Source organism: Crinia signifera, chromosome 11, assembly GCF_055691185.1.
Source record: "Crinia signifera chromosome 11, ASM5569118v1, whole genome shotgun sequence".
NCBI lineage: Eukaryota > Metazoa > Chordata > Amphibia > Anura > Myobatrachidae > Crinia > Crinia signifera.
In genome coordinates, this window is record NC_139227.1 from 114,880,276 (window position 1) to 114,906,548 (window position 26,273).

At 47.7% G+C, this 26,273-nt stretch overlaps 1 protein-coding gene across 1 annotated transcript in view; it reads left to right on the top strand.

Moving 5' to 3' along the window:
- SPON1 (spondin 1) overlaps positions 1 to 26,273 on the top strand; it is a 243,708-nt gene that overhangs the window by 83,051 nt on the left and 134,384 nt on the right. The window contains exons 4-5 of the mRNA XM_083164316.1: positions 21,897 to 21,970; positions 25,346 to 25,468. Of these exons, the coding sequence (XP_083020442.1) occupies positions 21,897 to 21,970; positions 25,346 to 25,468 (197 nt within the window). The remainder of the gene's footprint in view (positions 1 to 21,896; positions 21,971 to 25,345; positions 25,469 to 26,273) is intronic.

Here is a 26,273-nt window from a genome sequence, read left to right on the forward strand (position 1 = left end):
TATTATTTGATTTAATTCCTTTAAAAATGCGTACTGTAGAAAAGATAATATTTTAGGATTACATTACAGAGAAGGTTTAGCGCTTATGAGGCATTCTTGTGGACCTTTGCAGAACATTTTGGGCAGATTGTGAACGAAACGCTTGTGTGCGCTGCGCTAAAGATCAGGTGTACTGCTCAGCCTGAGAGGCGCATCCTAAAATTGACTGACATCCAAGTTCCAATAGTAAATGAGCCTCAAAGGAGTAACTCAGTTAGACATATAGGGGGAAATTTAATAGGATGAGAGATTCAGAAAGTGAGAATTTTGGTAAGAAATGTCCAGTTTTTTTTAAAGCGGCAATCATTTACACTGCAAAACCAGTTTGATTTTGCAGTGTAAATGATTGCCGCTTTTTTTTAAAAAAATGGAGATTTCTTACCAAATCTCTCACTTTCTGAATCTCTCATCCTATTAACTTCACCCATAGGGTGAAATGTAAAGGTATGAAATAACTCGGCATTCAGGATTCAAACATCGTAATACCAACTGTCAAGAGCCCAATAGGAGGGTGACTGCATTCAAGGCCTTGTGGGCTCGCTGCGTTTGTCACCTATTCTATGCTCCCTCTATGGGGGTCGTGGAACCCCACGAGGTAAAGTAGCCCATTTAAGTCTGGATTCTGACTGTCGAGCTACTGACAGTTGGGATTCCAATATTAGAGAAGCAACCATCGGAATCTCGGCTGTCGGTGAGTCATCCAGCACCCAGGGCTGCCGACAGGGGGGGTCTGGGGGTACTTGAGTCCCGGGCCCCGCCGCTCTGATAGAGGGTAGGGTCTGGGCAGCTCTATCCCCAGCAGTCCCTTCACTTTCCTTGTACACCACCCACCGCCTCACGGCCCCTCATTCTCCAGCTGTTCAGCGGCCAGTTACTATGCAGCCGGGCCCGGCAGTGAGCCTGCCCTGCTCCAACTTCTTTGCGGGCTGCGGTAGGAGTCAGGACATTGTGACTGCGCAGTCACATCCTCGTCCAGGAACAAGCCTGCTGCCGGGACTCGGCACAGGAAGCCCCAATGCGCGGCGTGATGTGATGACGTCATGCTGCTCGTGACAAACGAGACTGCATGCTGCACTTCTTTTGGTCCGGGATCTTCTAAACTGCACTGCGAGGTGGGGAACTTCTCAACTGCACTGCACCTGTGAGAGGAGAGGAGCTGCCGGCCACCCGGCCTTTAGGTGGGGTAGGTGGGAATTTTGGGTCTTTAGGTGAGGCCGGGGGGGGAGGGGGGGGACCAGACTGAAAATCAGTCCTGGGACCCAAAATTAGCGGCAGCCCTGCCAGCACCAGAACTGTAGTAGGGTGAGATTTCTGGCTAGTTTATAGCAATGGGAATGTGAGATTCAGTAAAGAATCTCCATACATAAGTAGCCTTTTTAAACCGATCCTGGATTCCGGGGCCCAAAAATATTTCATATTTCAAAAACCAGCACCAGCTCTTGGACTGGTCCTGGTTAAAAAAAATCCGGGGGGACAAAAAAAGTAAGGGGCCCCCTAATTATGTAACCAGCGCTGGGGATACTCAGATATCTGATTGTCACAGTTGATCTATCAGGGGCAAACGCAGGATTTTCAGAAGGGGGTTTCCAGAGGGGCGGAGCAAAGCACGGAGATGGACACTTAGGTGACCCAGTATATGCCGGGTCAGTGTTATAGATAGACCAAATGTATATAAATAATAATAATAATTTAAAAAAATAATATATATATATACATACAGCGGCGTCAACAGCAGTGTAGACCCCTGGGGCCCTACCGATCCTCCAGCGGTAGGGGTGGGGGAAGCTTTGATGTCCCGCGGGTGGTAGGGGGTATTATATCAACCGCTCAGCATGTATGGCCTGGATCAGTAATTTCCACTAATTACCCCTTTACTGCACAGATGGTGGGAGATGGGGACATTGGGCTGAATGAAGGGGCCCTGATGCATAACTTCCAGGGTGGTAGAGGATGTTTAATATGCAGAGGAGGGGTGTATAGTGGAGTGGGATTATTATTCATTATTTTCTGGTGGGAGGACAGCTTGCTTGACTGCAGATATCTCCAGTTCCCTGAAATAGATTTCTTAGATTGTAATGGAATTAAAAACTAGAAAATCCCACCTACCAAATGTTACTGGGAACTAGGGGATCAGAGTTCAGGAGGCAGAGCAATCTGCCAACGAGAATATAAAACTACATACCAGGTGTGTGGAGCTGGAGCAGTAACCAGCTGCTGGAAGGCTGATATCTCTGGTTCTGGGAACAGTAGAGACAAGCTGCTAGTGTCCCTTAAAGGTGGAGAGTCCCAGCTTTTGGAATATACCCTCAGAAAAACTCTAAGTCAGACAGAACTTGAAATATCTGACTGGGAAGAGCAATTAACAGGCTTGGATGGGGACCACTGCTTTGAAGTCAGATATCTCCGGTTCCCAAGGGCCGATTTTTTTAATTCTTGTACCCATAGAAAGAGGGGACCCTCAGCTTTCAGTCTATGTCCCTTAGACTCCTGAGGGGGTTTCTGGGTACTCGGAAACCCCCCGTGTGTGCGCTACTGTCTATTGCTATGTCTTTGGATGCGGCAGTGGATACTAGAAGTCTCCGGAGCCCCTTGACACAAGCAGAGTTACATGGTACTTGCCGGCTCATTCCCGATAGGCATCTTGTTCTGTGGGGTGTATTGAGGTGAGATGTATAAGGGTCGTTTGATAGGTGTGGTAGATTTTTGTGAGATGGCACCACAATCCTTTTGTTGACATGATGACTGAAAGTTTCCACTCATCTAACTCCCCTGGACCAGAAGTGAAGTGTTGTCCAGTTGCGATATTCATTGGAGGCGGGAGGTTTAGCCGTTGGCACAAAAATTTACAAAAACTAATGCCATGCAGAATTACACAAATTGGGCTTTGAATTGATTCCCCATCCACCCTATTGTCTGGATTTGTCCCTGAGCGACTGGGTGTGGATTATTAGGTCAACGGTGTCCAGGTTGACTAGTGTCTAGTAAAATAGGTCGACCACTTTTGGTTGCCAGGCAACAGGTCGAGAAATGTAACAGGTCTTCATGGTCTAACTCAGGGGTGGGGAAACTTTTTTGTGCCAAGGGTCGTTTGTATGGGGAAAAAAATCCTTCGGGGGCCATATGTAAAAATTTCTCGGTACTTGTTTCCTAGAACGGCGCCCACGATTTCCATCGTATTGGCTCCTAAAAATCGAATCGCATCGCATCCCCTGGAATATTACGGCATGCGATGATATGCAATTCGATTTTTAATTGTACAAGCACCCATGCTATGAGATGTGATGGGTGCTCACAATGAGATGTAACCACCAGTATCCACGCCATCCCGAAGCATGGCGAGGGGACGCGGAATACCAGCCCGAAGCGTGGCGAGCACAGCAAGCCCCGCGACGGGACACGGATTACTTTACATGTATTCGCCACGCTTCGGGCTCGTATTCCGTGTCCCCTCGCGGGGCACGCTGCGCTCGCCATGCTTTGGGCTCGGTGGCTCGCTGAGCTCGCCACACTATCTAAAATCAACTCCACGCCGACGTGGATAGTGGGGGTATGAAAAGATCGGAGGACGCATACCGCTGCCCCTCGCCCACTTTGGGATGACGTGGATACATCTCATTGTAAGCACCCATCACATCTCATAGCATGGGTGCTTGTACAATTAAAAATCGCATTGCATCCCATTTGCTGGCATGCGATGCTATGCGATATTTAATTGCACAAGAATCGCATTGCACACCACTAAATAAGGTACACAATGGCATGCGGTGGGCGCCGTGCTAGGACACAAGTACCAATTTCTCTAACAAATCCTCTGCTGCAGCCGTCCCACGCTCCGGCGGCTGCCGCTGGATAGGACGGACAGTCTCCGGCTGCTGTTGATTAAGAGGAATCTCGCGAGAACTACCGACCTCTTACGAGAATTCCCCTGTACTTGACTCCCGGCAAAGCTGCCAGGCGGGCCGGAGGGCCACTCAGACCGGCTATGCGCCCCCCGGGCCTGAGGTTCCCCACCCCTATTCTAACTGGTCTTTAAAACGTAAATCATGAAAACCTTGTGTCGACCTAATTCTGTGCCAACCATTGACTTGTGGACCTTTTGCTTGTGTCAATCTTTTGATAATGTCAACCTAGTCCACCAATTGCTTGTCTACCAATAGTGGTCTACCTTGACACTGTCGACCAATCGATGCAGAGTGACTTATTCCTGTCTTCGCCAATGAGTATATTTTGGGCTTTGAGACGCCTCATTTCTGACGTTATATAAAAAAAACCCGAAAACTCACTGGACCAAGTGTATCGCCCTCGATGGAGACTATGTTGAGAAATAAAGATCGTTTTTCCCTAAAATAAAAATTTTATTTGCATTTTTACCACAAGCTTCAAATGGCACATCTGTATGTATATGATATTAAATATATACATTACATTAAATATATACATCTGAGCAGGGCTGCCATAAGAAATTGGCAAACTCCCCCCCCCCCCCCCCCCTTCTTGAACCCCATCCCCTAGCATGCTTGGTGAGACCCCCAGTGTCTATAACACGGGTCATACTACTCTACCTCTTCATTGATTTAATGGAAAAAGTGACTTTTGTTTAGGACAAATTATACTTGATAGACTCTAGTCCCCTCTCTGTCTAGGCCCGGTACTGTAGCCCCCCTCTGATGGTGGCCCTGCATCTGAGGTATCTCGGCCACAGGATCTACTGTAACATCTGATTGTCTTTTAAATCTTCAATGCAAGAATATGAAACATCAATAATAAATGGGCAAATGCCAGTATGACTGAAAGCTTCCTAGACAGGTTATCAAATTTGAAGGAAATGTTTGCAGGGCTACCCCCACCCCCTTTCCCCACATATCGAGGAGAACATTGGAGTCTCCCAAGCCTGCAATCTCAGCCTGGAGTTAGCTGCAAAAGAAGGTTATCGTGCAACTTGTCCAATTAGCTTCGTGGACAACCTCAGGCAGTTTACATTCAAATTCCAGGCTTTGATCTCCGGAGAATCATGAGACTGGAAGAGACGGCCAAGGTAAATGTCTCTCAAATCACTTTGTTCCAGGCGTGGAGCGAGCTAATTACCGCGGAGAGCGCTCGATCTTAGAATAAGAGAAAAGAAACTCGTGCTGCATTATATAATGAAACTGAAGTCAACTGAAAATATGAAGATAATAAAATAATAATAAATTGGATGGATATTTATCAAGAGCCATTTAATGGGACATAGTTTTCTCTATCTATAAATTCATTCTGGCTACAAGTGGTCTGAGCCTGATTCAACTGCCGATTACCGTACCGTACAATGCCGACTTCCTGTCAATCAACTTGGATAAGGCCAAAGAGCAAAAAAAGTAGCTGGATTTTGGCCTTGCGCATGCGTACTATGGGCTGTACTCAGGCACAGTCTAACGATAATGGCCCAGCCTGTGAAATCGTAGCCATGCGATCAAGTCTTAATTAGGCCCTCTGTTTCTGTGATCATCAGTTGTTTCGTGTACCTCAGAAGAAAACACTACATTATCATTTTTATTTAGCACCTCCCTTGACACTCCTGTAAAGTTCTGCCCCCAGACACATATTGACCCACAACAAACTGTGTTGTAAAGCAGGGGTGACCATCAATGGGTGGAACCATCGATAGTTCGCATGCAGGTAGTTTCACACCATCAAGGTTACCCATCGATGGCCACTATCGATGGGTAACCCACTGATGGCCATCCTTAGTTTGGTCCAAAATTGGGAGATACGATGGCTATGATGTCAGAATTGCCAGCTTTTGTAATCCATTCATACTCAACAGGCATTAGCCAGGCTTAGCTGGTCAAACACAGAGAAATGGATCAAGCATGCAACATTCACCAGCCACAAAGCCAAAGAGAAAACTCCAAGGCTCTGCAATTGATTATTAGAACTGCAGGCCCGCTGAACAATACTTGTTCAAATCCATTGGGCGACCTGGGAAAATCCTGGTACCAAATATGATTAATACACCCCTGGACACACTGTATCATAACATAGGCCCTTATTCTAATCTATGCGGTACGGCCCGCGTGCGGCCGTACCGCCGATGTTTTGAAACTGCACATGCGCAGAGGTCATTCTGCGCATGTGCAGCCCCCTTCGCCGCAGACGGATTTCGTCCGCCGCAAAGGGGGCGTATAGGGGCGTGAGGGGCTTCAGCCCCTCATTTCCCTATGTGTACGCCCCGCGTTTCATGGGCGTTCCCATGCAAACGCGGGGCGTATGCATGGTAATGAGGGCATGACGCCCTCATTACCATGACATGGGGGCGGAAAGCTGACGTCGCCGGATGTCAGCTTTCAGCCCCCTTTCAAGCTCCCACACGGACGATTGTCCGTGTGGTCTGAGCTTGCGGGAGCTGCCGCGGCGTGCGGTCCTGCCTTCGATGGTCGACGACCATCGAATGCAGGGGGCAGCTCCCACCATGGTGGAGGCGTACGCCTCCACCATTTTTGTACGGATCGCCAGCCGTCCGTGTACGGACGGCCGTGGCGATCCGTCGGGTGGGCGGGGACTGGTTTGTGCGGTCAGAGCCCCGTGTGCGGCTCTGACCGCACCAACCAGAATAAAGGCCATAGTACTGTAGCGCAATTTGTTCTTTTGTAAACGTATGCATATTCCATTAGCCATGGTGTTTTCCTCAGACCAGTGCCAGGGAATTTGTGCCCTACCTCCCTGTTCAGGGCTGTGGTAGAGGTGGGACTCAGTTCCCCCTACCGTTATAGGTGGTGGAACTCTGTTCCACCCAGTTCCCCCTCACTTTAACCCCTGTAATACCCTATTTAGTGTTTTGCCCCATAGTAGTGCCCTATTTAATATTATACCCCATAGTAATACCCTATTTAGTGTTATGCCCCATAGTAGTGCCTTATATAGTGTTATGCCCCACCGTAGTACCCATATTCTCGGCAAAGTATTATATGGTAAAATATACGTCCCCATAGCCAGTTATAAAATAGTTTAATGAAACGTACGTTCATGCAATTGAATCGTTGGAATGTACAAGTAGTTCTTGCGCTACAGTGCATTTCAATGGTCACTTTATATATACTGTAGCTTTGCATTACACATCTGACGCACGCGCAATGGGTATTTTAAAAAGCGACCTCTGGTGGATGATCACTGGTATTGCACTCATCTTGTAACTTCAAGTCTTGTAATGCCAAGCTGAGCGTTTCATAGCGCTACGGTGTGACTAGGTGCACTGTGGCGAGTTTGTGCACCATAGGCAGGCTAGAAGAGTGTGGCGCCATCTGTACCCTAACCAGTAGCTACGCCCTCACTTGCATTCATATTACAATTTTGGTAACTTTTTGCCATCTTAATGCAACTGCGCTCAGGCTCTATGCCAGGAGACCATGATGCAAACGCCCCTTTATCTTTTCATTATTATTTTGGTTGCGCATTTTCTGCGCTGGTTTCCACAGTAACCAAAGGGGCCACACACGTATGTAGAAGGGTAGTGAAAAAAAAATAATACCGTCTCGTTTTCAATATTCCTGTAAATTCTCATTCGCTGTAGTGACACATCTCCAATATATGCTGCTATATTGCTGGTACTAGAAAAACTGAGAAACTGAGTGTCAATATTAATCCAGTGACTGTGAAGAGGCTTCATCAACCTACCCCGGGCTCAGAGAAGAAGATTCCCTCGAAAATGGAAAGTGCTTGTCAAACACTTTGGGCCTTATTCTAGTTCACTCTTTCTGACAAAATCCTTCTTAGATGGCCAAAACCATGTGCACAGCAGGTGTGGCATATTTTACCTGTGCAGAGAGAATCAGATTTGGGTGAGTTATTTTGTTTCTGTGCAGGGTAAATACTGGCTGCTTTATTTTTACACTGCAATATAGATCTCACTTTGAAGTAAAACCCCACCCAAATCTAATTCTCTCTGCCCCACCTGCAGTGCACATGGTTTTGTCCATCTAAGAAGGATTTTGTCAGAAAGAGTGAACTAGAATAACCCCCTTTGATTTAGAGCTCCAATCTAATTATCAAATTGAAATTTCTTTTTACTTCTCACTAGGAAGATGTAATGACTTCTACGCGCCCATAATGTCAGACACATCCCAGCATATTAGTCCTCAGTGGGAACCTCAAAACAACCACAAATTCTCTGCGCTTCACATTTATTTTCTTTCTCTGAAGGACTTAGGTCACGTAAAATGACTGTATTATACCAGTCAGCAACATTTTATTATTGGGAACATGGAATTTGGCCAAAAGGAGTACAGGGGTAACTCCCGGTGTGCCCACTACCTGAGTGCCCCACCCCCTCCTGGAGGGACCAGGTTCTAGACCAGCGATGGCTAACCTAAACACTCCAGCTGTTGGTCAACTACACATCCCAGCATGCCCTGCGTCCGTTTTATTAGTTGGCCTTGCTAAATCTGATGCAGGGCATGCTGGGATGTGTAGTTCAACAAAAGCTGGAGTGTCAAGGTTAACAATCACTTGATAAAGCTGGCGTTAGCCCAGCGAAACGCGTTGGTGGTACTGTTTGGCTGCAGATCTGGGGAGACACTTGATCTATCACCTGCTCACTATCCTGACCACCAGGTCCCTACACATTTGGGAAAAACCATTGGCTCATTCCCTGTCCAGCGGATACAAATTACCACGAGGTTGAGGGTCAGGCTTCCAACAATCGACCACTCCCTCTGTTGGTATACAGGATCACGTACTGCCGAATCATTTGGACTCCATCAGAACACTTGGGACTATCATAGGGTGGACAGTGCAGGACATATTGAAATCCCATTTGGGAACATCCCCCCCACGAGATCTGGCCTTTTAGCCAATTTATTGGTACAATTTGTTTTTATATGTTTGTGTGTCAATTGTATTTACATGTATTGATTTATGTCTTTATGCACAATGTGCAATTTAAGTGTTCAATGAGCATTATTTTTTTAATTAAAAATTATCAAATTTTCAGCGATATCCACTCATCATTAAACAAGAGCGCTGCTATTTCCTTGTGCACTAGCAGGGGCGGATCCAGGATAAAATGACAGGGGGGGCACCATGATAAAAAAGGGTTTGGGTGGGGGAGGGGCGGTGTTAGTGGTGCCAGTGTACATGCTAAGAGAGCGGCAGGAGAGGGTGGGAATGGAATTAAAAATAGGCCCTGGCATTTAAAGTACGCAGGCCCACCATGGCGACAAAAGTGAAGGATGTAGTTGTGCGCGCGCTCCGGAAAAGGGTGTGTGGCCACTCAACAGGGGGCGGGTCAACACCATATACAACTTCTACACATTATGCAACAAAATACTAGACCCCATTATACTTGCCCCTTACACATGATGCCAAATGGAATGAGCCAAAATTGACATAATGCCACATGGATTGAGCCAAAATTCAAATAATGCCACATGGATTGTGTCAAAATTCACATAATGCCACATGGATTGAGCTAAAATTTACATAATGCCAAATATATTGTGTCAAAATTCACATAATGCCACACGGATTGAGCCAAATGCATAAAATGCCATACGGATTGAGCCAAAATTCACATAATGCCACATGGATTGAGCCAAAATTCACTTAATGCCACACGGATTGAGACAAAATTCACATAATGCCACATGGATTGAGCCAGAATTCACATAATGCCACACAGATTAAGCCAAAATTCACAATACACTTCATAAACAGGGACATTGTCCACCAAAGGGTTGCATTAAACATTTACACCATAATGTCCAATACACGTTAAGTTACACGCCATTATGTCCATTATGTGTTATGCCAAACACCATAATGCCTATTAAAAATTATGCTACATAAATGCTGCTTCTCTACATGCTCATTGCCAAGGGTTCCATGCTCATTGCCAGAGGTTCCATGCTCGTTGCCATGTGGGATTACATGCTCATTGCCAAGGGGGAATACATGCTTGTGGTAAATGGGGGACAGCCGCCGCCAGGCAGAAGTGATAGCCACTGACAGTGGCAGAGCCTGGCTGTATTCAGAGCACTGCAGGTCCCGGCTATTTGAAATAATACCCCTTTCACACCAGAAAATGCATTCCCAGGTTGGCCCCTTTTACACCAGCCTAGTCCCTGCATTTTCTGGTGTGAGGGGGAGAGAAAACCACCCCTCCCCCCCTTTAACCAGTTATCTCATTTAACCGGCTATATCTTCGGAACCAACTGATCCATTTACATGAGACAAGTATTATATTGAAGAACTTTTGAGTGGGCTTTAAATGATTTTGGTCCAGTGAAACTAGAACGTTTGGTTCCAGAGTAATCTGCCCTCAAAGAACATGAACAGCCATGAAATTACATTTCAAAAATAATAAAATCGGTTTACACGCAATATCTCTGGAACCGATTGACCGATTTGGACCAGCCTGGTATCATATTGAAGGCTCAGCGATGGAATTTAACAAAATCAACCACAAGCTTCTGTGATGCCAGGGCGGGAACTGGCAGCCGTCGGAACTGGGTGGGGGTCGGAATTGACGGGTCCTATATTATCCTATGGGGAAAAAACGTTACAGGTTTGCCAGGCGATATCTCCGGTTCCCGGGGGGCTAAAGACACGGGGCTGGGCTCGTTGGAAAGCCCTGGTCCTCAGCTACAAAATAAATGACAGGGGGGGCACGTGCCCGGGTGCCCCCCCCCCCCTGAATCCGCCACTGTGCACTAGCCATCACTGTTCTAGACTGTAGAATTAAATTATACATTAATCATGTTACGTAATACTGCATAGGGCTAGGGTGTTTACGTGGTGTATGATGTATACATTGTCATGCACATGCTAGCATGATAATATATAGGAACCCAGACTATGCGCTCTCTATTGGTTAGCCAAGCCTCTGGTTGGATGGCCACACTTCATATTTAGCCGGCTCACACTCCAGATTCGCTTAATCCACATTCCACTGTGTTTCACATGGATACCGCAATATAAGCCACGCCCCAATTTCCACCCTTATGAGGTCATGCCCAGGGCTCTACGCGCTGCCGGCATGCCTCTGCTCCCTCTCAGCCATTGGTTAATAATAGCAACAAGCGACAGGGGGACTTCGACCCACTGCGGGACACTGTGGACCGTGGGCTGGACAGCAGGACAGCCCCCCCAAAAAATGGGACTATCTCACAAAAATTGGGATAGTGGGGGGGACAGTTGTGCTCATAAGTTTACACACCCTAGCAGAATTTGTGATTTTCTGGCCATTTGTCAGAGAATATGAATGATAACTCACACACTTTTCTATCACTCATGGTTAGTGGTTGGGAGAAGCCATTTATTGTCAAACAACTGTGTTTACTCTTTTTATATCATAATGACAACAGAAACTACCGAAATGACCCCGATCATAAGTTTACATACCCCAGTTCTTAATACGTGTATTCCCCCCTTTAACATCAATGACAGCTTGAAGTATTTTGTGGTAGTTGGATAAGGCTCTTTATTTTCTCAGATGGTAAAGCTGCCCATTCTTCTTGGCAGGAAGCCTCCAGTTCCTGTCAATTCTTGGGCTATTGCATGAACTGCACGTTTGAGATCTCCCCAGAGTGGCTCAATGATATTGAGGTCAGGAGACTGAGATGGCCACTCCAGAACCTTCACTTTATTCTGCTGTAGCCAATGACAGGTCAACATTGCCTTGTGTTTTGGATCATTGTCATGTTGGAACGTCCCATGCACAGCTTCCGGGCTGATGAGTGCAAATTTTCCTCCAGTATTTTCTGATAACACGCTGCATTCATCTTGCCATCAGTTTTGACCAAGTTTTCAGTCCCTTTGTAGCTCACACATCCCCAAAACATCAGCGATCTACCTCCGTGTTTCACAGTAGGAATGGTGTACCTTTCATCATAGGCCTTGTTGACTCCTCTCCAACTGTAACGTTTATGGTTGTGGCCAAAAAGTTCAATTTTGGTCTCATCACTCCAAATGGCTTTGTTCCAGAAGTTTTGTGGTTTGTCTCTGTGCTGTTTGGAGTATTGTAGCGAGATGCTTTGTGGCATTTGCTTAGTAATGGCTTTCTTCTGGCAACTTGACCATGCAGCCCATTTTTCTTCAAATGCCTCCTTATTATGCATCTTGTAACAACTACACATTTTTTTTAGAGAGAGTCCTGTATTTCAGCTGAAGTTATTTGTGGATTTTTCTTTACATCCTGAACAATTTTCCTGGCAGTTGTGGCTGAACTTTTTGTTGGTCTACCTGACCGTGATTTGGTTTCCACAGAATCCCTCATTTCCCACTTCTTAATTAGAGTTTGAACACTGCTGATTATTGGCATTCTCAATTGCTTGGATATCTGTTTATATCCCTTTCCTGTTTTATACAGTTCAATTACCTTTTCCCGCAGATCCTTTGACAATTCTTTTGCTTTCCCCATGACTCAGAATCCAGACACATCAGTGCAGCACTGGATGAAAGATTCAAGGGTCTTTTAGGAGACCAGAAACTCACTGACCTTTTATACACACACACTGGTTACAAGCAAACAGATCACAGGTGAGGATGGTTACCTTTAGTAGCCATTCAAACCCGTTTGTGTCAACGTGTGTGCATGTTATCAGGCCAAAATCTCCAGGGTATATAAACTTTTAATCAGGTTAATTTGGGTAGTTTCTGTTGTCATTATGATTAGGAACTGATCACGAAAAGCTTCTAATAGGATTTTAACAGATAACTGGCATGATTCAGTTATGCGCATCTACAGATGCTTGGTGCGAGTGGGAAGGCGAACTGCATGGTCACCATCCCGCTCGCACCTAGCAGTGCGGGCAGGGGTCATGGGGTGGCGGTGTTGGGGGGGGAGGGGGGACACAACCCATGGGAATACCCAGCGCTTCATGGGCGCTTCCATGAAAACGCTTGGTGTTTCTATGATAAAGGCCCGGAGACGGTGTCTCAAAACTCCGAGCGCCAGCTATCGAATGGTTTCTCTCCCGATTATGCAAATCAGTACTTGCTTCCTAGCACGTCGCCCGTCGCAGGTGATCGCATACCTTAACTTAAGGTATGCGATGGACGCGACCGACGCGATTTCATGGCTATTTTTAGCCTTTTCACCGACAACTAAAAAATCGCGTCCATCGCATGCCTTAAGTTAAGGCATGCGATGCGACCGATGCGATGGACGCGATTTTACATAGGGAACAATGTTAAATGGGCCAATGGACCCGATTTTTCATTGTATACCCACCCTTATGGGTATTTTACATGTGAAATGCCCCCCCCCTCCCCATTGTTAACGCCACCCCACGAGAAACGCCAACCCGAAGCGTGGTGAGCGCAGTGTGGCGAGCGGGCGAGGGGCGGCGACACGCGTCCTCCAACCTTTTCATACGCCCACTATCCACGTCGGCGTGGAGTTGAATATATATAGTGTGGCGAGCGCAGCGAGCCACCGAGTCCGAAGCGTGGCGAGGGGACGCGTAATACCTGCGAAGTAATGCGCGTCCCCTCGCGGGGCGCGCTGCGCACGCCACGCTTCGGGATCGGTGGCTCGCTGCGCTCGCCACACTATATAATATCAACTCCACGCCCATGTGGATAGTGGGGGTATGAAAAGGTCGGAGGACGTGTGTCGCCGCCCCTCGCCCGCTCGCCACACTGCGCTCGCCACGCTTCGGGTTGACGTTCCTCGTGGGGTGGCGTTACCAATGGTGGGGCATTTGATCCATCAGGGTGGGTATACAATGAAAATTGGGGTCTGCGGGGCATTTAACATTGGGCCCAATGTAAAATCGGGTCTCAGGAACAATTTTACATTGGTTCCGATGTAAAAATCGCATAGATCGCATCGCATGCGATTTGGTTGCATGCGATGCGATTGACGCGATTTTTTTTGATCCGATGGATACAATCAAAATCGCAGGCGCCGTGCTAGGAAACAAGTACCTGCAAATCATCCATTCGTAGCTGTGCGGGGGATAGCGACGTGCGAGGGGGTGGGAGAGCGGCGTCTGGGGAACTCATAAGGCTGCGAATTTTGCAGCCTTGTGAGTCATCCAGAATAAGGTCCAAAAACCGTGTAGTGCTTTCTTGTACATAGGCATATAGACCACCAGTTACGGTAAATATCACACCTTCCATAAACAATGAAAAACATGGCTTACTTTTAGGAAAAGCATTTCCTTTTACCAGAATTACATGCATCGGAGGCTCTCAGCAAGTGGAACAGATGTCATCTCTTGGGAGCACTTGGAGTTTAAGGTTGGAGCCGGTGCAGCAATAAATACAAAGTACCGAACCTTAGACCGCTATAAACGCATTTTTGACAAACCTCTTTATCGGAATGGTCATTGATTGTGGAATTTAATTATCTTAGTGCATATGACCCTTTTGGTTTAAATTAATATTTCAATTGGAGAAATCACTTTTATATTTTCAGTGTGTTCATTTGTTGTCACTTTCAATATGCAAAAGTCATATTGTCATCAAACTGTAGCATTAGACGAATTAGTGGAACCGTCCTTGACATAGCCTTCACCCAACATTTCCTAAGAGAGATGTTGAAGGAGTTGAACACCAGTTAGTACTGACTTTCCTTCGTGCTGTCTATGAGTTGATGTAGGAGACATGGGGAATACAGTATAACTGACCTGTCTACACTTAAGGTGGCCATACACTATTGCGAGTTCTTGCAACAGTGTATAGCCATCCAATACCCCTTGTGCTGCTGGGGACCTCCCCGGGCGACGCAATCAAATGTGATACATTGCTTGTGGTCCTTGTGCATCGAATGAGACCCCATTCCCCAACTCTAGGAGGGGATCTGAGTCGGAGGACAGACCCACAGGAAGGTCTATCTCTGACACCGATGTGCATTTGACCACACAATCACATTGTATTGGATGGCATGTCAAACACATGAGATTTGGGCTAATTTCTCAGCCTGATCCATCAGAATCTGGTCAAATCACCCCCAAATTGCAGATTGCTCACTTTAATCCAGAAATAAGTGGTGCCAGGTGGACACATTGCTGCTCTGAGAGCGTTCAGTACTAAAGTGGGCAGCCATGTGCACCACCAGAGATACGGTGGTGCCAAGTGCGCAATAGAGGTAGCGCCTCATGGGTATATTTAGACAGACCAGGTGGGTCTATCTTGATTACCCTTTAACACTATCAACAGGGCTGGATTACGTTCTGTGGGGGCCCTGGACAACCAACTTGTGGGGGCCCCTATCAATAAAAGTTATATAATGGCAGTATATTTATTAATCAGCATTGTGATTGTGTTCGATTCCTCAAGAAAGTACGGCACTACACAGCACAAAGCCTGCTGCCAGCCAGTCACACACTGCCGGCACCAAACAGCTCAAAGCCCGCTGCCAGCCAGTCACACACTGCCGGCACTACACAGCTCAAAGCCCGCTGCCAGCCAGTCACACACTGCCGGCACTACACAGCTCAAAACTCGCTGCCAGCCAGTCACACACTGCCGGCACTACACAGCTCAAAGCTCGCTGCCAGCCAGGCACACACTGCCGGCACCACACAGCTCAAATCCCACTGCAAGCCAGGCACACACTGCCGGCACCACACAGCTCAAAGCCCGCTGCCAGCCAGTCACACACTGCCGGCACCACACAGCTCAAAGCCTGCTGCCAGCCAGGCACACACTGCCGGCACCACACAGCTCAAAGCTCGCTGCCAGCCAGGCACACACTGCCGGCACCACACAGCTCAAAGCCTGCTGCCAGCCAGTCACACACTGCCGGCACCACACAGCTCAAAGCCCACTGCCAGCCAGGCACACACTGCCGGCACCACACAGCTCAAAGCCCGCTGCCAGCCAGGCACACACTACCGGCACCACACAGCTCAAAGCCCACTGCCAGCCAGGCACACACTGCCAGCACCACACAGCTCAAAGCCTGCTGCCAGCCAGTCACACACTGCCGGCATTACACAGCTCAAAACTCGCTGCCAGCCAGTCACACACTGCCGGCACTACACAGCTCAAAGCTCGCTGCCAGCCAGGCACACACTGCTGGCACCACACAGCTCAAATCCCACTGCAAGCCAGGCACACACTGCCGGCACCACACAGCTCAAAGCCCGCTGCCAGCCAGTCACACACTGCCGGCACCACACAGCTCAAAGCCTGCTGCCAGCCAGGCACACACTGCCGGCACCACACAGCTCAAAGCTCGCTGCCAGCCAGGCACACACTGCCGGCACCACACAGCTCAAAGCCTGCTGCCAGCCAGTCACACACTGCCGGCACCACACAGCTCAAAGCCCACTGCCAGCCAGGCACACACTGCCGGCACCACACAGCTCAAAGCCCGCTGCCAGCCAGGCACACACTACCGGCACCACACAGCTCAAAGCCCACTGCCAGCCAGGCACACACTGCCAGCACCACACAGCTCAAAGCCTGCTGCCAGCCAGTCACACACTGCCGGCATCACACAGCTCAAAGCCCGCTGCCAGCCAGGCACACACTGCTGGCACCGCTGAGGGAAGAGCAGAAATACCAGCGACAGTGGTAACTGTGAAATGCCGCAAGAGGTTGCCAGATACTTTAGCAGCACCTCGGCGTGTGGCGCTGGCAGCGGCTGTGTGTGTAGTGAGGAAATCAGAGACGTAACTGAATCATGATGTGCTCTGATTCCTGTGCAATTCAGGGGGAGCGTGTGGAGGCCCCTTATTTATGGGGGCCCTGGGATGATCACTCCTTGGATCTGGCCATGACTGTCATGCATGTCCAGGTGTATCTTGGTGTTTGGCTGAATATGTGAAGATTTGTTGCAGTACAAAAGGATAATTGTTACTTTATCCGAAAAATTGAACACCAGGAAAATCAATAAAAAAAACAAACCAACACACAACAGTAACAACATCTCAAATTGCTTTAATTTTTTTTTTTTCTAATTTTGCCATAGAATAAATAGTTTCATACCTCCGGTTACACACATGACACATAACCTCAGTCCACAGAAGCTGTCTGCCGATGAAAGGCTTGAAATCAAACGGAATGTTCTCTTTAATCTTCTATAAAGCCTTTCCTAATGCCACCTGTATGAGTATCACAGCTGAGAAATGTAAAGTGAGAACAAATATAGGAGGAGAGCTATAGAAAGGGAAGCTGGAATCTGAACAAGTGATCTTCCAGGGCCGGATAACAATGGAATGTTCTGTAAAATATGAATCACTTTTACAGGTAAAATATCAAACTGATGATTCTATTGTCATTCCTCAAGGTCCTCAGTTTTCTGAAAGTGGAACAGCGAGTCATGTGCAGCTTTATCAAATGTGTGTTCACACCAGGCACATACGTTCATACTAGGTGCCTGGAAGCAAAAAAGTAGGCAGTGTTCCTTGCTGGCCAAGCCCTTTCTGTCTCCCCAGCCAGCCCCCTCCTGTCTCCCCAGCCAGCCTCCTCCTGTCTCCCCAGCCAGCCCCCTCCTGTCTCCCCAGCCAGCCCCCTCCTGTCTTCCCAGCCAGCCCCCTCCTGTCTCCCCAGCCAGCCCCCTCCTGTCTTCCCAGCCAGCCCCCTCCTGTCTCCCCAGCCAGCCCCCTCCTGTCTCCCCAGCCAGCCTCCACCTGTCTTCCCAGCCAGCCCCCTCCTGTCTCCCCAGCCAGCCCCCTCCTTTCTCCCCAGCCAGCCCCCTCCTGTCTCCCCAGCCAGCCCCCTCCTGTCTTCCCAGCCAGCCCCCTCCTGTCTCCCCAGCCAGCCCCCTCCTGTCTCCCCAGCCAGCCTCCTCCTGTCTCCCCAGTCAGCCCCCTCCTGTCTCCCCAGCCAGCCCCCTCCTGTCTCCCCAGCCAGCCTCCTCCTGTCTCCCCAGTCAGCCCCCTCCTGTCTCCCCAGCCAGCCTCCTCCTGTCTCCCCAGCCAGCCCCCTCCTGTCTCCCCAGCCAGCCTCCTCCTGTCTCCCCAGCCAGCCTCCTCCTGTCTTCCAAGCCAGCCCCCTCCTGTCTCCCCAGCCAGCCCCATCCTGTCTCCTCAGCCAGCCCTAGGGATGGCCATTGTTGCCATTGCCAACGATGGTTGCTATCGATGGCAATTCTGCAACTGGCCATCGATAGTGCTAAACTATGCAATGGCTGACCATCGATATTTTTACATATTGATAGTCAACCATTGTGTTTGATTGATTGGCCTGTGGGCCAATCAAAACACGGGGACGGGGCTTCGCGGTTGTTAGGGGCGGAGCTATGCTCCGTGTCCCTGCACTTTGAAAAAAAAAAAAAAGCAAAACGTCGTTTTGCTGTTCAATCAATGAAGGGAAACCAATTGGTTATCCACCATCGATAGCAAAAGTATTCGACATTGACCATGAACCATCAATGATTTCAAATCATCGAAGGTCGATGGCCATCCCTAGCCAGCCCCCTTCTGTCTCGCCAGCTAGCCCCCTTCTGTCTCGTCAGCCCAGTTCTGTCTCTCCAGCCAGCCCACTTCTTTCTCTCCAGTCAGCCCCCTTCTGTCTCGCCAGCCAGCTTCCTTCTGTCTCACCAGCCAGCCCCCTTCTTTCTCCCCAGCCAGCCCCTTCTGTTTCCCAACCCAGCCCTCTCCTCTCTCCCTAGCCAGCCCCCTTCTGTAACCCCAGCCAGCCCTTCTGTCTCCCCAGCCAGCCCCCTTCTCTCTCCCCTCATTGCAATTGTCACATTGCAGTTTTTAAGAAATAGTACTATTATGGTGCCCACACTCTGGCTCTAATGCAAAAATGCGGTAAAAACCCATTCACGATTTTTACTGCATTTTGATATGCAAGAAATCCCACACGCTGGGTTATTGCTGCGTGGGGTATCACCAGCAAAAGCTGGTGATACCCCATAGAAGCCTATGGGCTTCTTAACATGACCCAGGTCCGCCCCGCAAGGACCCCCTTTGACCCTACCCTCACCTGTGTCCGGGCAGCACAGTGTTGTGCTGCCCAGACCAGTGACCTCTTCCTCCCTGCACTGTACATCCTCTTCTGGGTACAGGAAGGAGGAGGCGGAGACCGCCCCACAGCAGCAGCATCAACGACGGGTAAGGGAGGGAGAGGGAGCCGCTGGGGACCCACTCACCCTCCGTCAGCTGCATTGTAAAGGGCAGCTCTTGCGATAAGTTGCTATACTAATCGCATTTGCGGTAGCCAGAAGACGGGGCAGGCGGCTGACGTCCCTTGACATACCCATGGAGGTATGGGCTCCCCCCCCACTGCAACAGACGGGCCTTTCTTTTCGTGGAGTCTGCACATGCGATTTCACAGACCCCCAAACATCAGAACGGGCCAAATTTGCCCCATTCCGAATGAATCACAATTTGGCCCAATGTGTGGTATACGATTTGGACTTCTTTGCTATTCGTTCTCAACTTTTTGTGTGATTTGAACTACATAAGAGTTGGACTAGACTACAATACATCAATTAAATATATAACGTATCGCATGCGATTCCCTACACAGGGTGCGATTTGAACTCAACCTCATTCGATGTAGTACAAAAATACCTGCCCACACATAGTATTTTGCCTTGCGATATGGACTACACATGAATGCGCATCGCATCACAAGGCAAAATAAACATGGCGCGATATGAACTAGATGCGGTGCAATTTGAACTTTTTGGTAAGAAGCGCATCGTGTGTGTGGGCACCAGCGCCAGATGTACTAAGCTTGAAAAGCTATAAAAAGGAGAGTGATAAACCACCAGCTTGAACAATGACAGTTAGGAGCTGATTGGTTGGTGGTTTATCACTCTCCATGTTATTACTTTTCAAGGCTTAAAACATCTCGCCCACAGTCACAGTAGGGGAGGAGAGACCTTTTCCAGTATTTGTAACCTCATTTTTAGTCCATTAAAAAATAAATAAAAAAGAACCGATAGAACTAAAACATTTCAACATTTTGTGACCCGTTTGCAGATCTCTGAAATGAGGAGTTTTTCCATTAGCACCATAATATATATATATATATATATATATATATATATATGGAAATGAAGACATCACATCCCACTCGCTTAATTGTTGTTTCAGGGTGACACGGAAGAGTTCGCAGTAAAACACGAAAGTGCTATTTTTTTTTCCATTTTCTAAAATGTCTATTAATAAATAATCCTGACTTGCGTTGCTGTTGCAGGATAAAGTAAATGTGCCATTTAGAATTTGATTGCCACATTAATAATTCTCTGTCATAAAAAAATGAGTGGTAAATTATTTAGGAGACATTTGAAAGGTTAAGTAAGGCCCATAAACAGTGAAGTGGGAGAAAGGGGGAAATTAAGGATGAAAGATTCAGAAAGTGAGAGATTTGGTAAGGTTTTTAAAGCAGCAATTTTACACTGCAAAACCAGTTTGACTTTGAAGTGTAAATGATTGCCGCTTTAATGAAACTGGCGATGTGTACCCGGCAGCAGGTGAATGAGATGCCCGGCCTCTGGACTACACTCTGACTGGAAGCAGTAGCACTGCACATCCATCAGGAAGCAATGGCAGCACGGTGCACCCAGCAGTTATATGTTGCGGCTCTGCCCCACTATCAGGTGACCTGCTCCACCCCAGATACGGCTCCTCAGTAGGGACTACATAAGCAAAGCTGAGCTGAGGATGTGGGTCTCACTGGAGGCAGCAGAGAGCAGGGAGGCCAGGGGAGTTGAGCTGCATGACGGACAGGGACCGCGCGGCTCATTCAATATGCACTGCGCTGGATCCCCGCTCATTAGATATGCAAGGGGCGGGGATCCAGCGCAGTGCATATTAAATGAGCGGGCCCCCAACCCTGCATATTTAATAAATGGGGAGCCAGCACTGAACATGGGGAGGCAATGGAGTCAGTGCCCACTTTAATAACTCCATTGCCTCCTGGAGTTCCGCTACTGAGCCAAAAGCCAGAGGCTCCTTCCCACACCACAAACATTATATCCTACATACCAGATGTATAAACTTCCTTACACGCACATGGGCACAGGGCTGGTGCAAGGCACCGGAGCGCCCCAGGCGAGTCGGGGTGGGGGCGCCCCGGTGCCGAGGGGAGGGAGGGGGGGGGTGGTACCTGTGTAAAAAAATTGCTGCCCTGGCGTCCCTGCAGTGCTGGGGCGGTCAGGGGTGTCCGTGCCGTAGGGGTACCTGCGGCGCCGTCATGTGTATAAAGCTGGCTGCGGCCGGCGGGGTCCCTGTAGTGAATAGCAAATAACTAGCGCTTCCCGCGCCGCCACGCGCATAGCGCTAGTTATTTGCTATTCACTACAGGGACCCCGCCTACCGCAGCCAGCTTTATACACATGACGGCGCCGTACCCCTACGGCACGGACACCTCTGACCGCCCCAGCACTGCAGGGACGCCGGGACAGCAATTTTTTTACACAGTTCGCTGGGGGTGAGGGGCGAACTGCCGCCCTCCAGGTGCCGGCGCCCTAGGAAAATGCCTAGAGCTGCCTAGTGGTGGCGCCGGCCCTGCATGGGCAGTATGACTGGCGAGTCTCTGAGCGCTGATACACATGTGTTTAGCAGCATTACAAGGGGATCTACATGTGTATTAGCCTAGGGCTCCAGAAACCTTTAATCAGGCTCTGATTCAGTGTGATCCGGTGACCTTAAAGCAGATCTTTAAGGTTTGGCCACCCTTGGGCTCATCCTTGCTTTGGCTGCTCCCCCTCCCCCCACCCCATTTCCCTGAAAATCCCACTAGCAAATGAAGCTAATACATTTGGTTCAACCCACAAAATGATGGCCATCGTTGTGTGTTTGTAACAAATAAATATTTCAACTAATGCAGGACAAAGGGTGCCAGGATATTTATAAGTCAGTTTACTGCATCATTATTTCCCATGAGAACAGTACTTTCAGTTTTGTACAGACCGATGTGTAACTAATATTTGCGTAATGTACTAATCAGTGCTGTTTGTTTATTTGTAGGGCGAGCATTGTGCAGAAGAAGATCATTTATTTCCAGGATGAAGGATCACTTACAAAGAGAATGTGTGAGCCCGGTGAGCGACAGTTACAAATAAATACACTTCGGTTTATATAAAAACTGTCAAATGAAGCTGGAAACACAAATTGTAATTCTAAAATGTAACAAAAAAAATTATGGAATCATTTGAGAATGTGGACGGTATATATTTTGCATTTGTGACCAAGGGCCTGATTCATGTTTGCACGCACTTGCCTACGCAACTGCGACATTTCCAACTATGGAATTGCAGGTGGGGGGCGGGCAGCTGATATCACCGGATGTGGCACCAGAGAATGTCTTCGTTTTGCATGCTCCTTCCAAATCATTCAATGGTCGCCGACCATCAAATTATTTGGCCCCCGCACCCAAGGTTGCGAATGGATTTTTATGCAAAACATCCATTTGCAGCTGTGCGGGGGAATTTGCCGAAAGAGGGGGGGGGAGGGGGGTTGGGTGGCTATGGGAGCTTTGGACGAATTTTGCAGCGTTTCATGTGTACCAGAATAAAGCCCATGGTCCGGGCTCTGGGCCAAATTCACTAAGCTTGAAAAGTGATAAAATGGAGAGTGATAAATTACCAGCCAACCTGCTCCTAACTGTCATTTCATAGTCAGTGTTTACCACGGAAATGGTAAACGTGGCAATGGCGTTGCTAGACCACGCCCCATCTGTTGTGTAGTTCTGTCCGCCCACTTCTCGGGCCTTCTGGATGGCAGGTTTTGCTTTTAAAATGAGTGTACAGCAGTCCTTGTGTAGGTACAGCAATTGGTGAGTGGGAGTCAACGCCTTTCATCCGCATCGGACTTCTTGAAGGGGAGCTGGAAAGCTCCACCCAAAGAAATCCGGTATAAAATAATGTAAAAATGTGGTTGCACTGGGTACTGAAGCACTGGGTACGCCCACGAAAATGATGAAAAAAGGAGACCACGTCCCCTACCCGGTGTGCAGTTCCGTCTGCCCCCTTCTCGGGCCTTCAACACAGTAGGCTCCGCTTTTAAAGACACAAAAGGCATGGTAAATAGCAAGGTATGCTGGCATGTGTAGTTGAACAAAAGCTGGTGTGCCAAAGGTTCTCTATTAATGCACTATAGTATGGAGGGGGGATGGGGGAAATAAACTCTTTGCATGCATAAATAACAAGTATTGGTGTGGTAGGTTTTTTCCTTGGACAGCATTTTTGATGGACATGCTGGAAATCTCTCTTTGAAGAAATCCGGTATAAATCCGGTATAAAATAATGAAAATAATGTGAAAATGGTGTTGCTAGGGAAGCATGAAAATTATGAAAACGGGAGTGGCCGTGCTAGACCATGCCCTACCTGGTGTGTTGTTCTGTCCGCCCACTTCTCGGGCCTTCAGCATGGCAGGTTTTGCTTTTTAAAGACACCAAAGTTGGGCGGTATGGTTTGACTACCAAAACAAGGTATGTATGTAACATATACTTGCCTACTTTTGAAAACTAGTTTCAGGGAGAATATAGTTGGTAGTAGAATTTTGCACAGCGCCCCATTGAGGGGGTGTGTCATGCTCCACCCAAACGGCGTGTCTTGTTCCATATATGGAGAGAAGGAATCTAGAGAGGTGAACACTTCAGACATTGGTGCACGTACCTCACATCATTTTGAGAAGGTGATGCGAAGTGCATGCGCACAACGTCTATTCACCACTAAGCAGAACAGAAAGCGAGGATTTTCCACTTACGTGGTTGTGGCGCGCAGCAGGAGCATACTTGCCTACTTTTGAAAAATCGTTTCAGGGAGATTATAGTTGGTAATAGAATTTGGCAAAAATCCCCACTGAGGGGGCGTGTCATGCTCCACCCAAATGGCGTGGCTAGTTCCATATATGGAGAGATTGTGAAAAGAGATTTTGAACGTGGCACCTAGAAGCGTAGGTGTGTACTGCTACATCTGAGAGGAATCTTGTAAAATGACTTATATCCAAATGTAGATGAGCCCCAGAGCAGTATAGTAAGAGCTACTATACTTGGTAAAGTGCTGGGAAATGGTGCTGATGATTCAATGTAAATGTATCTGTCTCTCATTCCTTTTATCCCAAAAATGTAACAGTGTAATGTGGGCTAGGTGACATGAGGGAGATTACTAGACTAATGAGGGAGAGAGGGAGATTGCTGCTATGTCAGGGAGTCTCCTGCAGAATGCAGGAGGGGAGGTAACTATGATGTAACAGTGTAATGTGGGCTAGGTGACATGAGGGAGATTGCTAGACTAATGAGGGAGAGAGGGAGATTGCTGCTATGTCAGGGAGTCTCCTGCAGAATGCAGGAGGGGAGGTGACTATGGTGTAACAGTGTAATGTGGGCTAGGTGACATGAGGGAGATTGCTAGGCTAATGAGGGAGAGAGGGAGATTGCTGCTATGTCAGGGAGTCTCCTGCAGAATGCAGGAGGGGAGGTAACTATGATGTAACTGTGTAATGTGGGCTAGGTGACATGAGGGAGATTGCTAGACTAATGAGGGAAAGAGGGAGATTGCTGCTATGTCAGGGATTCTCCTGCAGAATGTAGGAGGGTAGGTAACTATGATGTAACAGTGTAATGTGGTCTAGGTGACATGAGGGAGATTGCTAGGCTAATGAGGGAGAGAGGGAGACTGCTGCTATGTCAGGGAGTCTCCTGCAGAATGCAGGAGGGGAGGTAACTATGATGTAACAGTGTAATGTGGGCTAGGTGACATGAGGGAGATTGCTAGACTAATGAGGGAGAGAGGGAGACTGCTGTTATGTCAGGGAGTCTCCTGCAGATTGCAGGAGGGTAGGTAACTATGATGTAACAGTGTAATGTGGGCTAGGTGACATGAGGGAGATTGCTAGACTAATGAGAGAGAGGGAGATTGCTGCTATGTCAGGGAGTCTCCTGCAGAATGCAGGAGGGGAGGTAACTATGATGTAACAGTATAATGTGGGCTAGGTGACATGAGGGAGATTGCTAGACTAATGAGGGAGAGAGGGAGATTGCTGCTATGTCAGGGAGTCTCCTGCAGAATGCAGGAGGGGAGGTAACTATGATGTAACAGTGTAATGTGGGCTAGGTGACATGAGGGAGACTGCTAGACTAATGAGGGAGAGAGGGAGATTGCTGCTATGTCAGGGAGTCGCCTGCAGAATGCAGGAGGGGAGGTAACTATGATGTAACAGTGTAATGTGGACTAGGTGACATGAGGGAGATTGCTAGACTAATGAGGGATAGAGGGAGATTGCTGCTATGTCAGGGAGTTGCCTGCAGAATGCAGGAGGGGAGGTAACTATGATGTAACAGTGTAATGTGGGCTACCGTCGGTGACATGAGGGAGATTGCTATACTAATGAGGGAGAGAGGGAGATTGCTGCTGCCGACCTGCTCATCTTGGCATAATCTCTGCTAAATCATTCGCTTTGGACTTTTTTTCAGATGCTACGTTTGAAAGTGCGAATGAGAAGGCGATCCCTGAATGTTGTGCATGCGGAACAGCTAAATACCGCCTGACGTTCTACGGCAACTGGTCTGAAAAATCGCACGCAAAAGATTATCCAAGTGAGTACAATTTATTTCTTGCAACATTAACACGGGGAGCAATAGAGACACGTAACGTTCCTTTGTCTTCACCATCTTCAGCCATGCCGATGTTGGAAGCATAGATTTGCCCATTAGAGAGATAGTCATCGCGTTATCTGTTTCCAAAGAAATGCCTAATCTCCTCCGGTCGTGTTCTAGAAAAAAACATTCTTGGATCATGCGTCCTTTTATAGCTACAAAAATAGTCCCAGTGGGTCATCTGTCAGCCAAGGGCGCCTCTCATTGAAATATCTATCCATGTAATTACTGCAACTGTTTTCAAGCCACTAAAATATGATTCATTGTCGCCTATAAAAGATTTGACCTTCCGTTTGTAGCGTGGCAAAGGGAATTCTTTTAATGAAACGTCTTATCTATAGACTCCAATATTGGATGACAGAATCATTTTCCGACACAATTTTTTATTGGCCTTTTCCTTACAATCGCCAATTACACACAAGCCTTTTGTATATATATATATACAGTATATATATATGAAAATACTGTACTGTTGGGAACATGCTGACATCATTTCTTTTATGGAAGAAATTTATTTAAAAGTACGATAAGGGTTTTGACAATGAAAGTACATTAAACTGTCAACGACAATATTGCAGAAAAAAAGCACAATTTAATAATCTCACATTCAAGGGTGTTGTAAAATGTAAGAATTAAAAAAAAAATCCTCATACAGATTATATATATTTTCTGTGAAGAATTTGTTCTTTGTTTACTAAATAAAGTTGCAAACAGTCAACATTATTTGAAAAAAGTGCCCTTTTTT